Source organism: Phalacrocorax aristotelis, chromosome 1 (assembly GCF_949628215.1).
Source record: "Phalacrocorax aristotelis chromosome 1, bGulAri2.1, whole genome shotgun sequence".
Lineage (NCBI taxonomy): Eukaryota > Metazoa > Chordata > Aves > Suliformes > Phalacrocoracidae > Phalacrocorax > Phalacrocorax aristotelis.
In genome coordinates, this window is record NC_134276.1 from 140,694,096 (window position 1) to 140,711,801 (window position 17,706).

Here is a 17,706-nt window from a genome sequence, read left to right on the forward strand (position 1 = left end):
AATATGACCTCTCAAAGGGGAAAGCATGAGTAGAGTCTATATTCAGGTGGGCTTTGCTTTTGATGTTAACCTTTTAAAAAATACATCTGAAACCTTGAGAACTGATAATTGTGATCTCAAATATCTCACATACTAAAACCCAAGTATGGTTTCCAGACTGTCAACACTGGAAGACGACTGGATGTTTTCTTCTGGCATAGAAGGGACAAGAGTCAATGTGGATGCATTGTTCCAGATTGCTTTTCTAGGCAAAATGTCTTCAGATCTTTACCTACTTCAGAACAGGGACAAAGACTTCCACACCACATCAACTCTACCCATCACAGTAGTTGCTGGTCTAGAAAGAAGCACGCACATCACTTCTAAGCTTTTCATTTTGCACACATATGTACTAGAGAACAAGCAGAAATTGTTTTTCTGATGTGGGAGTAAAGAGTTGACATACTAGAATTCAGACAGAAAGGTCATCTGACAGACCATCCCTTCCACTCCCTGTTAATACCTCATTATAGTGTGATGTTATCTCAGAATGCGTAACAGATCAAATCCACAGGGAACATAAGCAGAGAAACCTGACTGAAGTAACCTCCCAACCCTCCAGGACTGCCAGATAGGAATGTGCTGGTATCAGAACAAAGTGCTCCTGAACATGCTCTCCTGAAGACACTGAGGTGTGAGGCAGCTGACTACAAAATCGCAGATGACTACCTGTATTGGCAACTGGACCAGTAATTAGGTCAGTTTAGTGCTGAAACGGTTCAGTGGTAGGTGAAGTAAGAGCACCTCAGAAGAACAGTTACGCGGTGCCTAACCTTAATCATTTGAGTAGTTCAACTGAAGTCAAACTTATACACTAGAAACTGTCTACAAACATACAATTAGATACTAACTGGTTTTAATTCTCCTGCATCAAAACTATCTATTATCTGCTTTCTGAGATAACTGGCGGCATATTCTGAGATTTAAACAACATTTAAAATATTTCCATAGAAACACACTGCAAATAGGTCAGTAAGCCCCCATGTGAAAACTGGGTAAAAAACTGGCTGGGTGGCTGAGCTAAATCCAGTTGGTGGCCTGTCACAAGCTGTGTTCCCCAGGGCCCAGTTTTGGGGCCAGTCTTGTTTAATATCTTTATCAATCATCTGCATGAGGGGATCAAGTGCGCCCTCAGTAATTTTGCAGACAATAGTTGTGCAGGAGCATTGATCTGCTCGAGGTTAGGAAGGCTCTGCAGAGGGACCTGGACAGGCTGGATGGATGGGCCAAGGCCAACTGCATGAGGTTTAACAAGGCCAAGTGCCGGGTCCTGCACTTGGGTCCCAACAACCCCATGCAACGCTATGGGCTTGGGGAAGAGTGGCTGGAAAGCTGCCCGGTGGAAAAGGGCCTGGGGGTGTTGGTCAACAGCTGGCTGAACATGAGCCAGCAGCGTGCCCAGGTCGCCAAGAAGGCCAACGGCATCCTGGCTTGTGTCAGCAATAGTGTGGCCAGCAGGAGTAGGGCCATGATCGTGCCCCTGTACTCGGCACTGGTGAGGCTGCATCTCGAATACTGTGTTCAGTTTTGGGCCCCTCACTGCAAGAAGGACATCGAGGTGCCAGAGCATGTCCAGAGGAAGGCAACAAAGCTGGTGAAGGGTCTGGAGAGCAGGTCTTGTGAGGAGCAGCTGAGGGAGCTGGGTTGTTTTAGCCTGGAGAAGAGGAGGCTGAGGGGAGACTGTATCGCTCTCTATAACTACCTGAAAGGAGGTTGACATGAGGTGGGTGTTGGTCTCTTCTCCCAGGTAACAAGCAGTAGGATGAGAGGAAATGGTCTTAAAATTTCTTCACTGAAGGAGTGGTCAGGCGTTGCAAGAGGCTGCCCAGAGAAGTGGTGGAGTCACCATCCCTGGAGGTGTTCAGAAAACATGCAGACATGGGACTTCAGGGTATGGTTTAGGAGGCATGGGGGTGTTCGTTTCACAGTTGGACTTGATGAATTTAGAAGTTTCTTCCAACCTTAATGATTCTATGTAAATATGGTGTGTCTTTGCTGCTACATTAATAATACATCCTTTTCCCCCCATGTGATCGCATGCCTTAACAGACTGACAAATGAAAACAAGTACTCATGGCAAAAGTGTAAAAGAGTTAAAATGTAAAAGGTTCTCATGATGCAGGTTCTATAAATATTAAACAATCTTGTTCCTAACAGCTAAGGGATCTGAATTTGAAGCTTGCGAGCAGCCTTGTGCTGACAGACCCCTAAAGAGTTCAGCCTCCAGCAGCCTAACTGCAATTCAGCTGATGAGAAAATAATAGAAAACCCTTCATTTTAAAAGACAACTAACAGATAGTCACAGGTATGCCAAAAGTAATTTCTGACAGATTCAAATATTACCTCTGTTGTGGCTTCACCTTGGTAAGAGCTTGGTCCAACTGGCTGGAAGAACAGGCAGAGAATAGTTGCACCCGCTTCTAAATGACCCTGCAGATTCAGTTTTAGTCACCTAAGCATGACTAGGTATGATTCTCAAGCTTTACCTACATGATGCATTTACATATCTAGAGGAGAAAAAGGCTAAAATGCACAGTCTTTATTCCACTTAAAACCATGGAAATACTCAGCTCAAAACTTTCCATGCAGCAGCAATAAAACACCTACTGTTAAAAAGCTTCTGGGTTGGGTTTTGGTTTTTTTTTTTTTTTTTTTTTTTGTTGTTGTTTGGGGTTTTTTTGTTTCCATTAAATAGTAGGTACACCATTATCTGGCTGCTTGATTCTCTTAGGAGAGTCAGTGCCTTTTTCTCCTAGCTTCCTTTTAGCACAGTCCATACATGAAGTTCCTGTGGAGGGAGAGGGGGGAAAAAATGTTTTCATGTTGCTACTTATGTGTGCTTTGTAGACTTTTTATTACAAGCACCAAATATCAAACACAAAACTGGTCCACTGGGGTTCTTGTATTTGGGTTCTGAATTATAACACTAACCCTACTGAAAGTCTGCACCAGTTTTGTGACGTTGAGTTCTTCCCCAGCACTGAACTCTGGTACTAATGTATTAAACAGAGAGTAGCTAATTGTACAGCTGCCTTTTGAAGAAAATAATTCTTCATTTTGCATGATGATGCCTGTGGACTTCACAGGTGAAAAGCTGTGTTTAAAAGTTTGGATCCCTTATTCAATGGAAAAAAATTCTTGGTGTGAGCTACTGTTGAAAGTATAAGCAGCATACCTGGACAGTAAAAATGAAGGGAAATTCCTTCAAAATCAGGACATCCATCACTTAAAACCCTAGATGTACCTTTTGTGGAGTATTATACAAGTCTGTTAAGGAATAATTCCTCTTTTTTAATTTATTTTTTACTTGCTACGTATTCCAAAATACAAGTACATGGGTGCTATTTTTTAAAAGAGAGTTTGTAAATAAGCATTAAAAAAATGAAACCTGACAGTTCGGTAATGCAAAGAGCAGTTACGCGCATTTGAAAATAGTTTTGTTCAGGACCTTGACTTCTAAATGAGATCAACAAGATTTTGAAGTCAGAGTAAGGTGCCCTCTCTTGCAAGTATTATGCCTATCAGTAATTCCGCTGAACAAAAAGGGGAGCATTATAGTCTGCTTTTGCGGTCATTTCCATCTAGAGCTTATGTAAATGTATCTCCCACCCTGTTTTGGTATCAATGGCTGCTTTGCAATAAATTGGATACTCCAGACTCAACAGGCTTGAGACACTGCTCACACTATGAAAAGTATGTCCATCGCATCCATCAACAGCAGTAGAACAAACTAGCAGGCTGAGGTTACTTCAGTGTCTGAAATTGCACCCCAGCTTATTTTTAGGTGCCTACACTGCAGACAAACTTCCTGAAACCTGGATGCAGTGCTAGATATTTTTTCTAGCCTTCATGGAAAGAAAAATTTAATCCTGTCTAAATGTAATATTCATCCAGTTACAAAAACCATTATATGACTTGGGCCTACACCTGCAATTTTCTTTTAGGGAGGGCAAGGGGAAGGTTCCTGCTATGCACCACTTGGGAGTGATTTGAGACAAAATGGTTTCACTGACATGAAAAATAGAAGAGCTGTGAAACAGTATTCTTCCCGAGGTCATTTACTCCAGCTTTTTCCCTCCGTTCTCTGGATAAGCCATGGTAGAACTGTCCTTGTTTGGAAAACATTAATGAAATCTCTTTTCTCCAACATACAGTTGTTGTTCTTCCCTGGTTTTGTATTAAAGGCTCTTCATTCTTACAGCTAAAGAATCTTAGGAGCTGAGAGACAACAGGATGGAAGGGAGTGGGGGGGAAGTAGGTGAATGGATCTAGTTAGTAAAATTAAGCTCCGTGCCGATGCATGACTGTTGCCTTCAGCAAAGGTATTGAGATCCCATTTTAGCATTAAACACCCTCTACAGAATGCCATTCACTGTCACAAATGGGGTGTTATTCCACACACTCTTCTGTTTTATTGTCACAAAACCTGACCCCCACACTCAGGTTTCCTCCCCGCTAGCCCTAACTGTGTAAGTCCCAACACTCTTGCGTGTGCTGATTTCATTTCCCGTTCTATGCTTCATCAGATATTGTGGCTCAACCAGCTTATCCCACCAGTCAATTCCTTCAATTCTTTTAGTCTCTTTTACTGACACGTCATTTTTCATATCATGTAATACTCCATATACCGGAGTAGTTCACACCAAAAAATACACAAAGTAAACATCTTAACCAAATGCTAACAAGAGGACAAATTCAGAATTAAAGATTAAATCTGCAAGAATCCACAGACCTTACAGAAAGAAATTTGGTTAAAGTTTTGTACATTCCAACTCTGCATGCCATTCATGAGCAAAGATGCTGCACAGGCCTTCTGCTAGCTATGCATAAGGTCAACGCTTCAGAGCAACTGCTGGTTGTTCTGACACAGCATCCTGCTACGTACCTACTGAAAAATTCCCTGTTAAAGAGGATACTTTACCTGGACTTCTCTGCTTGCAGATTTGAGCAGTGAGATCTTGTACATACTCTGGGAATTGCTTAAAGCAGTCCCTGTAGGACACTACTTCTGTTCCGTGCAGCAGCATATCTGCCTGGAGCTTAAAAAAAGTGGTCTTCATTTTCTTTAAGCACCAACATATAATGTTCTAAATCCACTTTATTCTTTACAGTATAAAGAAAAAGAGCTTGGAATATCTGATTACGCAGAGTCTCTCTGCAGCCCAAGAACCAAAAACGTTCGGTTTGATACAAATTTTGAAAAAAATTCTGTTAAGAAATATAAACACACAAAAGCTACGTTTACTTCAGTAGTCAAAAGGACAAGGTAAAAACTTTTAAAATATGGCAGACTTAAAAGGAGGAGCAGAGCAGACATTGCTACTGAACTGAATTAAGCTTCTGTTTTAGGATCGGAGCAAACTGACATTTCATAAGCGCTGTTTCTACAAAAAGATTTATACTCATAATCAGAGGTATCATACAAAATCAAGTACGCAAGTAAATATTCCCAGTAAGGGAATTTTAAATTGAAAGAATTATTATGACAGAATATTAGGCTCCCTTTAGGTCAATCTGTAAATAAGGAAAATTAATATTCTTGACCAAATGTTTGACTTCTTAAAATACCTAAGGTATGACATTAAGTCCAGGATCCAGAGCTGGTAACAGTTTAAGCCCCTAAAAAACTGAATCCAAGCAATCAGATGGTGATGAATCCTTATTCTGGTGTCTAATACTTTGGGGCTACTGTTCCTTCATGAGATAAACACAAAGAACTATAAAACTATGGCATAAAACTGAGGGTTTTGATTGTGATTTACAAAGAAGCACTATACAAAAGCACACATTGCCTTAGCAACATAGCTGGCTTTCTGAATAACAGCCATTTTTCTGGGCCTCAATTACTTTCTATATCATCTGACAAAACCCTAGCCTCAGGTAATGTGTATTCAGTGATTACAATAAAATAGTTCGGCAAAACATAGTAAGAATTTTAAAGATGACACAAACCAGGACTTCAGGATCTAGAGTAACATCTTTATAGCCCAAGGAATCTAGCACCATTCCACAGGGGTCTGTTTATAAGCCGTGAATATGAAGAACTCCGTATTTTATATGACCTGCTGAAGAACCTAAAGCGAATCACACAAGTTACATTCTTTTGTTTTACTATAATACATTACAGTAACTGAGAATCTGTAAAAATATCCAGCTGCCCTAATTTATAAAACCACTTAAAGCAGAAATAATTTCTTTTGCACTTTTCTGCAGCAAGAGATAATTTTAATTACTAATTACACAGCTTGCTTTATAATAATGCATTCAACCAAGAAGCAAGTTCCAGCAGCGCTGACAGGAAAGATATGAAGAGCAAATTAACTACCAGCTAGGTGAAATCATATTTGCAATTGTAACAACCACTTCACCAAAGTTAACTAAGTTTGTGGGTTTTTCCAGGGAGTGGGGGAGCAGAATTGGTTAATAAGTGTGTCACTGAAATCCTCTTTGGTAACTGTTACCAGATCATTCAGAATAAGACGACACGTAAAATAAATGTCTGTGCATCCGCTGTTATCTTATAGTCATGCTTCACTAATTAAGAAGTTTTAGCCTTGACACTCATTAAACAGGAAAATATCTCTCAGTGAAGCTTATGAGCTGCCTGCTCTTATAAGTCTAAAAATTTTACTCCTCTCGTCATACCTTATCCTTATCTTTCAAGTGTAAAGATTCCATAGGCTTACCCTGTTGCTGACCAAATATTTCAAGTAAATTATCATAGTTTGTAGTCTGAACCGTTGTGCCTCTCTCCATGCGTTTCGGGATCAATTGCAGAACAACAGGATTCTGAATGTGTTCTAAATTATCGAACACCTCCATTAAGCAGTCCTGGAAGAAGTTGGGCTTTGTACCCCCAGTACGCTGAAGACAGAAAAATACAAATGCGTCATGAGGACCATGTGCACCATTATAAATGCCTCCAACAGAAAACCCACATCGTTTGTCTACTTAATGCCACAGCATTTCTTTAGAAGAGGCTTACATGGTATACAAAGTATAAAGGTCTGAATGCACAAAACCATCAAAAACAATCTCAAATTATGCAGATGCTCTTGGCTCCACTTAAGGTAGCTCAAAATAATAGTCTGGTTTTCCCAAGAAAGCTTGTGATACAGGCACAATAAAACAAAACTTTTGCTACAGTGAAATCCTCGCTCGTCACTTCCAAATAAATGCAAAGCTATGCTTTCCTAAAAGAGTAGGCTACGTTAGTCCAGAGTATCTGCTGCGACTGACAGGAACGTGTAACAATTCTATAAAATATGCAGGCTTCCTATTCCATAAACTGTATTACACACAGAACAAATGTCCTTATAAGCCCAGTGTAGTTACTGGCCTAACTACATGGAAACCTCACCTTTCTCTATATGCTTTTACTTCTTTGAAAATCAGATTCTGTACTAAAATTATCATTCCTTGGATTCACAGTCTGTTAAAGGGTTTTTTCTCAACACCACACTCTTTTTTTCCCTCTTCCTGGTTGAGAAAAATATATTAATCGTTAAATCTGCTACGAAGCCTAACCATACATGCAGGCTCCTCCCAAAAGAGAGAGGTTATTATTATACTTTGCCTGTAGAGAAGCTCACCACAGGTTGCAAAACGCTCAACACATCCTACAACTTCGCAGTATGTATGTCACCCGAATTAGTTCAACTAGAAGACTTGGCAAACCTATCAAGACCATCTGAAAATCTCTGGAACCTGAATGGCTGAGAAACCGGGCATGTACAGACTGTCTTCAGTGAAGTGTGAGCTGCAGCGGTCATTAAGCCTGTGTGATCTAAGGCTATCAGCAGGGTTAAGGTCTGCCTGTATTTTCAGGGTATCTCAGCCAGCAGAGCTATAAATTCCTCTTTCAGTTCCAAGAGGCATTATGGCGAATATTTAATAGTCAGGACTCTTGCCTGCATTAGTTATGCTTACTTGCGCTTGTAAGCTTGCTTACGCTAAAACCCAAGGATTTTTCAGCCTCTCTAAAGTGTACAGTGTCCTGTATGATTACCATCAAAATTTCAATTTTTACCAGAACATTTTCAAGTTTTAGAAAGATGAAAAGAATTTTTGTCGGAAACAAAAGTACATCATAATTTTAGAAATCAATGTAAGTTACAGTCACTGGTGACATTTTCCTGATGAGATCATGTGCAACCACAAGCAGGTCTCTATCTTTGATTACTTTTTTTAAAAATTCAGCAACTTCTCCCAGAGGAAGCACCTCCAGCTGCTCAGCTGCTTCAATTACAGCCTCAGCACAGCTTCTCCAGGAGCACAGCGCTGGGATTCCTGGTCCTGCTGCAGCACTTACCCCAGTTCCAATTACCAGGAGAAGGTCCCGAGGCTGCTTTCTTATTAGACTTTGTAAGAATTTTCTTTAAAACAAAACCCAAAAATCTTCATTTTTATGGTGCATTTTCTAACTTGTCTGAAGATGTCATAACTGGCTCAGGAAGTCCAAATGAACTATTTATGCTTGTGCAAAATACTAACCAACCAAAAGGAACCAGGTGCTCCATTTCTACGCGGAAGCATGGTATTGGCAGCAGTTCACAGCCTTCTCCAAACCATCAATGTACTTTAAGTCTTTTTGTCATTTTAGACAAGTAAGTGTGCATAATTAATTTAAGCCAAAAATGGCAACAACTTCAAATCACTAATGTCTTTGAGATCCAAATTGACAATTACCAATTCTTGGTCCACTGGGCCAGCCAACCACCACTTCAAATGAAATTTTGAAAAAATTAGAACCACAGAATGTCCTGAGTTGGCAGGGACCCACAAGAATCATCAAGTCCAACTCCTGTCCCTGCACAGGGCAACCCCAAAATTCACACCATGTCTCTGAGGGTGTTGTCCAAGTGCGTCTTGAATGTTGTCAGGCTTGGTGCAGTGACTGCCTCCCTGGGGAGCCTGTTCCAGTGCTCCACCACCCTCTGGGTGAAGAACCTTTTCCTAATACCCAACCTAAACCTCCCCTGGCACATCTTCCTGCCATTCAGGAAGTAGTCAGAGGACTGTCTGATGATTTACTTCATGCATGTGTGATAGAAAGTAAGTAGAGCTACTTCAAAGGGACAAGCCAAAATAAAGAAACAGATCGTTGTTTCTCTGGGAAAAAGCAGTATATTTTATTCTCATTTATTCTCACTTTAGGATACATGAACATAACAACCATCATGCTTGTCCAGATCAGGGGTTCATCGAGCCCGCTAATCAGATGTTACTGACTACAGATGACTCTTGAACACGTGTTTGGTGCTGCATCAGCATTCACTGCGCAATCCAGCACAAGAAACTGTGGGCAAGTCTGGCTTTCATGATTACTTTGCAAAGAAGTGAAAACGCATTTAAACCATACAGTGAAATCACCACATACGAACAAATATTCCAGTAACACAGAACCTTACAATTCCCTTGACTTTCAAAACTACCTTTACACATTTGTAATTCCTGCTGATATGGATGTTTAACACCTCTTAGTTTACAATCATCTGAAACTATCTAGCTAAAACTATAATGTTTAACTTGAAATGGCCTCAAGCAAAGCAATTAATAAACAGGTAGACAAGGTTGCTAGCTAGTGCCTGCAAAGAATATGTTGCTGACAATCCCCGTGCCTTCCTGCTACATTCAGCACAAACTGTTTCCTCTCAGGAGGTATATTATTTCTTTAACACGAACAGCTTAACTGAGCATGAAGCACTCGGTCAGTGCAGAAACTAGTTTTGGGGATCACTGCAACTTTTCAAGCATGATGTTGTTCTCATATCCAATTTCAAGTAATGTATTTCCTCTGTGTTTTCAGATTTTCGTTAGGAGACAGTTTTGCATAACCTTTGCAACGCAAGTTACCTGGATTTCTGCTCACTTCTAATGGTTGATCGTTCTGATGAATCCACCTCTGAGCCCTAAGTAAAACAAGAGGTAAAATAATTCTTAATGCCTCTACTTTTAAAAAGGCCAAAATTAAAACCAGACTGTTAGTATTTTCTATGTATTCTTATCAAGTATTTTAAAACCAAGGCTCTGTATATCACATCCCAATTAAGCAACACACTGACAGAAACAAAGCTGACAAAGTGTGAGTTCGCAAACCTACCACAGCTCTATTTAAGCTCGGTCAATCGACATTTTGAAGCTAACAGAGATATGGCTATTCATGCAGCTGAAAAATTTATCATTCCCACTAAAATGTTCATTCAAGTAAATGAATTAATTTATCAAATTTATTGTTTTCAAAATAATCAGTTGATTCAACCAAGTTTGTGGAAACCGGACTTCTGCAACCCATAATCATCATGAGAGGCCCTATGCCTGCCACGTGGCTACTCTACCAGACCATGTAACATGAAAGTTTTGTTTCTCAGCAAGTATTTTAAATAAAAACTTATTTCTGTATCATCTGTATTATCTTACGTCTAAAGCATAAGAAGGACTGCATCTTGGCAAGAGAACTTGGCTGCATTATCGTTACTCAGAAATCTCCAAGTTTCATTACCTTAATTCTTCATTTTGTTTTTATAAGGATGTACTTTTTGTTTGGCTTTGAAATACATCTTAGTTTGTGATTGTGGAGATTGCAGACCCTAATCCCTCAAATAAGGATTCTGCCAGACCCTATGGCTCATAAGGCGACTTGCCAGCTCTCAGGTTCACATGCTGGAAGCTAATTTGGAAGCAAGAACCCTAAGTTTGGACATCATTTGACTGGAGAAAAACCCAAAAAGAACAAAACAAAAAAAACCATAATCCTGTGATAGAGGGACATCCTAATTTCTGAGGAAAACTCACAGATCTCTTCTACAAAGACACCCAGGATGTCTTTTCAAGTGGAAACATCTTTTCTTCTTGTAATATTTATTTTCTCCATGCTCCCTTCCTTCACTGACAGTATCCTACAAAGATGTGACACTATCATCTGAAGAACATTAGTGTATTCAAAATCCAGAGCAATAAACCTATCTAGAGCAAACCACTTCAAAATCTAGAGGACAAGATGCCTTTACATGTGGGAAAGTTATGAGTTCACAATGCAAAACAACACACGAAGGAAGTGCAATTTATTTACTCTGAAAAAAGACTGCATTATTTTGTAACCCTATCCAGTGAAGTATTTGAGAAAGAATCCTCAAGAAAGCTTTAATAATTACATTAATAATTTAGCAAAATTAATAAAATAAGCATCTCACCACAGGACACAGTCAGTACTAACATTTTATACCCCACTGTTTCCTTTTATCCCTTTAAGTTGCAGAAGAAGCTGCACAAATAAGCAGCAGCAGTTATCACCAACCTGTGACAGCTAAATGGCTGCAAATGATAGAGTTGAAATATCTCCATGCCTTTGAGTAATTGTGACTAGTCTTGAATATTATCATGTTAGATGTAAAACACACTTCTTCAGTGAGCATACCTAGAGAAAACAGAGGACCTGGGTACCAGCATTCATCACTGGCTTACTTTTAGAAAGATCCATTGGACAAACCGAAGGCATGTGCAGTTGCTTTTCACAGAATCACAGAATGGTAGGGGTTGGAAGGGACCTCTGGAGATCACCTTGTCCAGCCCCCCTGCTTGAGCAGGGACACCCAGAGCAGGGGGCACAGCACCATGTCCAGGCAGGTTTTGAATGTCTTCAGGGACGGAGACTCCACAACCTCTCTGGGCAGCCTGTGTCACTGCTCTGGCACCCTCCCAGTAAAGATGTTTTTTTGTCATATTCAGGTGGAACTTCCTGTGTTGCCCCTTGTCCTGTCATTGGGCACCACTGAAAAGAATCCGGCCCCATCCTCTTGATGCCCACCCTTCAGATATTTATAAGTATTGATAAGACTCTTCTCCAGGCTGAACAGACCCAGGTCTCTCAGCCTTTCCTCATAAAGGAGACGCTCCAGTCCCCTGATCATCTTGGTAGCTCTCTGCTGGACTCTCTCCAGTAGTTCCCTGTCTTTCGTAAACTGGGGAGCCCAGAACTGGACACTGCCTTTCCTCAGGGCAGCCTGGAAATCAGACCCCTCTATAATCCAGGTACTCCTGAAAAGTGCTAGATGGGAGCTGGGCCTTTGCTCTGCACGCAAGGAGTGCTCATCAGAACAAATTGTAATTTCATATTTTCTTCCCTGTCCAACCAAGTAAGTTTTATTTAAAGATCTACCCACGAAATCAGAGCTCTATTCACCGACTGAAACTTCAGGTCAACAGTTTGATGAAACCAAACGATTTTTCCAGGTAGTTTAATACACTAAAACAGCCTCAAATGTTCAACACAAAGGCAGCGCCGGGCGAAGGAAAACCTCTTCCCACTCCCCACCCGGGGCCCGCCCATTCTCTCTGGAAACGACTCCCCACAGCAGCACCCTGAGCACGGGTCCCGTTCGGCAGAAGGAAGCCCCGCGCGCGTCAACCACCTGACACAGCGGCCCCGCCCCCCCGGCGCCCTCCCCCGGGGCGGGGCCAGCGCCTCCGGGCGCCCCCACCGCTCCCTCCCCTCCCCTCCGCCTTCCCCGCCGGCTGGGAAACGGCCGCCCCCGCAGCAAGATTCCGCCCGAAGACGGTTCCCCCCCAACCCCCGGGCGAGGGTCTCCCGCCGCCGCCTGCGGGGCCCGGCTGGTGCCGTGCGGCCCAGCCCCGGGGGGCAGCGCTCGCCGCATTAAAACCGGCTGGGAAAACGCGAAGGGTTTCACTCAACCCCCCGCGGTTGGTTGAGCGGCAGCGGGGCCAAACACCCCCGCGCCCCCCGGCCCCGCTGGGTGGTGCTGGGCGAGGCGGCGCGCGCGCTCCGGCGCCTTGCTTTCTTCATGGAAGATGCGTGACGTTCACGCACCCGTAAAAACGCTTGAAGCGCTTTACAGGGGAAAATACAAATTAGCAGCCTACGAGTCTGTGCGAAATAGAAGAATCAATTCTCAAGTTACAGGAGAAAATGAACGGGTAAACCTGAAGGCGAATGGGGTTAGTGCCCTGAAAACTTACACGGAGACGGTAAAAGTATTAAAGACGGAGAGTATCAGGGCGATGAGAAAGCGACACCACGACGACGACCAAAGGACAGCAAACAGAGATTGCAGAGTTACCTTCCGCGGCTCCGCTGACGGCTGGGCTTGGCTGTCGGTGCTGACGGGGGCACAAGCGGGCATGACGCCGGGATGCGGTAACAGCGAGTGGCACGCGGTGTCCGCACGGATAGCAAAGCAGCCTGCTGCGCACGTACAGCTGGTCACGTTGGAAAGCCAAGAGCCAAAGCTCGCCTCCTCTGCAAATTGCCCTTTTTTTTTTTCTCTTGGTTAGTTTTTAATCTCTTGGGCCAAATCCTAAAAGCCCAAAGTTCTTTCACCGTGGTTTATTAAGACATTTGATTAACAACATTTAGCTCAGCTCCACCCTGTTTTCTAACAGCAGCAGCACCCAGCTCTCTTTGCAATGCTGTGGGTTTAATGAGACTGCCTCACGAGAGGAGTCGGCTACGTGTGAAAACCAGGCGGTCAGATATGTAAAGACTGCTCGTCGTGCCTAAGGGTACTATTGTGGAATGGCACCCCCAAACTCTCGTTGCAAAACTGTGTTGAAAATGTGTCATTCTCCGATTTTAATTTCTTAACTGGAATTTTCAAAACTACAGTTTTACAGACTTCCAATGACTTGAAGTACTTATTGGCATAAGCTTCCCAAACGTAGGTCTTAAAAGATTTTCTTTGCTTCTCCAGTCAGTCACTTCTATCAATTCAGGGTGCAATCAGGATTCACAAGTTTTGCATGCCTGTATGATAGATTTGAACATTCTCTTTTGTTCATTAAATGTCAGCATTGTATTGGTATTATAGTATGGTTTTAGGAGGAATTTTGATAAGGATGGCCAGTCTTACAGATGAAACACAAACCCACTGTTTATACTCCATATCTGATGTTACTTTTGGCAAGAATAATTGTGTTGACTGCACTGACTTCACTAACTCTGTTTGCATAAGAACATTGTGTCCTCGTGAACGGTCCACGTAATATTCCCTAGACATCACTTCTCACTTTGTCACTTCTTTTTTTTTCTATTACTAATCTATTGCAGTGTCCCTAGAAAGGCTTAACAAACATTTGGAGAATCATATTCATTGTGGTAAGGAAGATGGAGGGTAGGATCAGAGACAACAGGAAGGGAGAAGAAAGAATGTAATGACTTACCTGGACTTCCAGTCTTACCTGGAAACTGAAGTTTGGCTGAGCTAGAGGAGCTCTGCAATGCATCTGGCTCTTTGCCTTTCACCCTTCGCTACTGCCAGTCAGTCAGCAAGATATTTTAACATGCTGATATTTAGGGTTCAGTAACCCTGAAGGTCAAAGATCTTGTGTTTTAAAAGAACCAGGTGATATTCTGCTCCCTAAACCCCAGAAACTATGTGGGAAATCCAGCTTGGAATGCCATTTGACACTGCATTGTAATAACGTTGGAATGTATTACTAAATAATTTGCTGAATGTCTTAGAATATTTTGTCAGCTGTAGATAGCAGTCTCAAAGACTTGCTAAATATTTTCCTGAGTTTGAGACTCAAGGTCAGAGCCACGCTGTAGGTTCACAATACCTACCATTATTCTTTGTTTCGCATTAATTTAAAAAGTAAGATGAAAGGAAATATTTGTGAAGTAAGGCCCTGGGGTGCTTTTCCGTTTTTTCAGTCTGAATCAATTAATCTAATAAATCGTATTACCTTTTCCTGTAAGTCTTGCTCCTTTTATATCCTTAGACTACAATAACTATTATTTTAAAACCCCAACAGTACTCACAATAATAATAAATTACATAAACTCCAGATTACCTTGCAAGGCATTAGGAAAGTCACTGAGGACAAAGAATATCAATACTTTTCAATCCAATATGGTCCAAAAGTAGCCATATAAAGTATAATCAAAAGGAGGTTTAGTATAGTTTCCCAAATCTACAACAAGAGTCAACAATGTATTATTTCTCATTATATTCCCTTGTCATTATTCAAACTGTATGAGAGAGAAGCAAACACCATTACAAGAAAGTTGGCATAAAGTTCAGTAGCGAAAGTCACAGTGAGAAGAGGATGATGAAGTGAGTTGAAACATGTAAGCTTTGAAATAAGAAGGAGTTTCAAGAAGCAACGAAGAAAGGCAAGTACCGTTGCTACAATTGAGAAACTCTAAGAGGCAGAACACATATTTTAAATGAAATAACTACAGAAGCCTACCACTTGATTTAACCTAAGATTTATCTCTCATATTATAGTAAATTCATATGTTTATCCAAGTGTACTAAACAATATATTAATTCACTTGCTTACTTTGGGCTTTCTTGCAGACTTTGGAAATATTTCTTGAAGTGATGTAATCAAGATAAGAAATGCAGCTGGTTGGTTTTGGCTGGGAGAGGCAACAAGTCTGATTATTCAGCTGTGTTTTTATGCACTGAGATGTAATACTCATTTACTTTTGACATCCTGCTGTTTAATAAGTTACGATAAAGGAAAGCCTAGTTTACATTATGCCAGAGCCTGCCGGTTTTAAAGAAAACATGTAAAACTCGTAATGAAAGTTTATTGAGCTTGCTGAAAAGTATCTTTAAGACACCAACTAACTCGTGTCTTAATTTTTTTCATAGCAGGAAGCCAATTTGCCCCTGCTGACAGATAAAATTCCTTCTACGTGCACAGTGGAACTGCTGGTTACTCCCTGGTAGACGATTACTTTTTTCTACCTCAGAGCTGACTGGCTCTTACTAGTTTGTCATGTTTGTAAACAGAATAGTTTTTAAAACGCTTTGAAGAAGAATGATACTGTCAGAAATTCCAAGCATGTTTTCAAAAGCTGGTGTCAGTTCACTTAGAGTTTACCTATGATTGAAAAGAGATTAATTTTCAAAGACAACCTTTTAATTTTTATTTCCAGCACTGTATGTGTATAAGCCCTGCAGAGCGACATGATCTATAGAATAACTCTGTATGTAACCGCAGGTGTACACTAAAGCTTGCTTTTAAACTTGCCAGGTGATAGCCCATCTTCCGTGGCAGATCCCAGCAAGGTCTCGCTGCAGTCAACTGTTACTTGACAGAGGATAACTACATGCAAGTTCTGCATTTCCTTGCACCTCCGTCTCTCACACTGTCTGAGTGACAGTCAGTATTCTTCACTGTGTTCAATTTGCTGCTGTTGTCCTATGCTTTCAATGAGAGAGGGAAGAGATGATAAGCTACAGCTTCTCAGGAAATTTTTTAGGTCTATTTGAATAGCAGTATAAGCATTAATAGAAAAGGATTTGGCTCTACACTGAATACAGGACAAAATGCCAGAATATAATTTTATAGTATGCTTCCTTCTGGGATTAAACACAACCTGTTCAATCCATTTACCATGGCTTTCCCCCCCCCCCATAATAAATTAATCCAATAATTAACAACTGTTAAATTAATAATTATTGTATTAATAATAAATTCCTATAATTAAAATGCATTTTCTAGAGTCCAGTAACAGCGTCAGTGAGAGTGTAATCACCTCAGTATAGTCACATGCGGAAAAAAATATTCATTAAAAAGGGTAAATGATGGGGGAAATTAGCTCTCTTGGCTGCCATCTTTCTGAGCTTGAATTTAATTTGAACTGTTTGTAATGAAGTCTGAATATAGGAGTTTGCTCTGAGAAACTAAGGAGTGTAACTGACTGGAATGTCCTTTGATTAAATAGGTTGTCCTTTGCACCTTCCTGACACACACAAAACCCCAAACAACAAACAAACAAAACAAAACCAAAGGACCTCTGTCACAAGCCCCTTACCTGTTCTGAACAGCAACAATGTGTGAAGCAGTGTGAAGGGCAGAAAAGCCATGTAATGGAAAAAAAGAAGCAAAAGCAAAGCCAAAGAGAAGACAGTACAAGGAAGAAAAAAAAAAAAGAGAGAGAAAAAAGGTAAAAGGAAATAAAACACTGTAGAGACTGGAAGGAATGGATTTAAATCAAACATATTACTGTAAAGAATGGGCAGAGCGAAAGCCATACAGGAAACTGCAAATACTCAAATTTTGTTTGAATAAGTTGCTGCTCGGTAAAAAACATAGCTAGGTCAGAGAAATGAACCTTGGGAATGTTATTTTAAGAACCTGTTGGTGAACTGGCATAAAGGTCTTTCTTGGTTGTCAAGTACCAGATGTTTAAAATGTTTGCCAAAATATTTGCAGAAATAAAATATTCACAAACTGGGACAAAAGTAGAGGCGTTACTCTGCTGTGGTAGAACATATCAGATGTGATACTAAGCAGCGAGGGTTGGGTTTTTTTCTGCTTGTCTGGGCTTTTGTGGTCCAAGGGCTGCTACTTTTACCTAGGCATATATTTAACACGCTTAAAAACACAATCAACAAATCAGCAAGCAGAGGGCTATAAAGGTGACCAGCATATGGGTCTGGTGTGCAGTGCAAAAGTGCAGTGGAGAAGCATTGTTTAAGATCTTGGACTTCGCTTGAACTGCAGCGAAAAGGAGCTCTGAGGACAGGAAGCCCATGACCCTGGGGTGGCCAGTCAGACTGGCTGGCTGATGTACTGATCAGCTGGGGAATTGTTTGAATAATAATGTGATTGACTGCACAGGGCTTATATATTTTCTGGTAAATAAACCTTTGGCTGGTAATATGATCTCTCCTGTAGCTTAAGTAGCTGTGC

The 17,706-nt window shown here is 41.1% G+C and overlaps 1 protein-coding gene across 1 annotated transcript; it reads right to left on the reverse strand.

The window, feature by feature from the left end:
- Positions 1-495: 495 nt before the first annotated feature.
- Positions 496-16,945, reverse strand: FAM118A (family with sequence similarity 118 member A). Its single transcript, XM_075088120.1, is given in 12 exon segments — positions 496-585; positions 588-639; positions 641-686; positions 2,744-2,827; positions 4,925-5,087; positions 5,089-5,247; positions 5,992-6,113; positions 6,171-6,177; positions 6,685-6,903; positions 8,162-8,414; positions 9,895-9,950; positions 13,116-16,945. Coding segments are annotated over 12 exon segments (1,314 nt in total). The 5' UTR covers positions 13,179-16,945.
- Between the last annotated feature and the right edge of the window lie 761 nt (positions 16,946-17,706).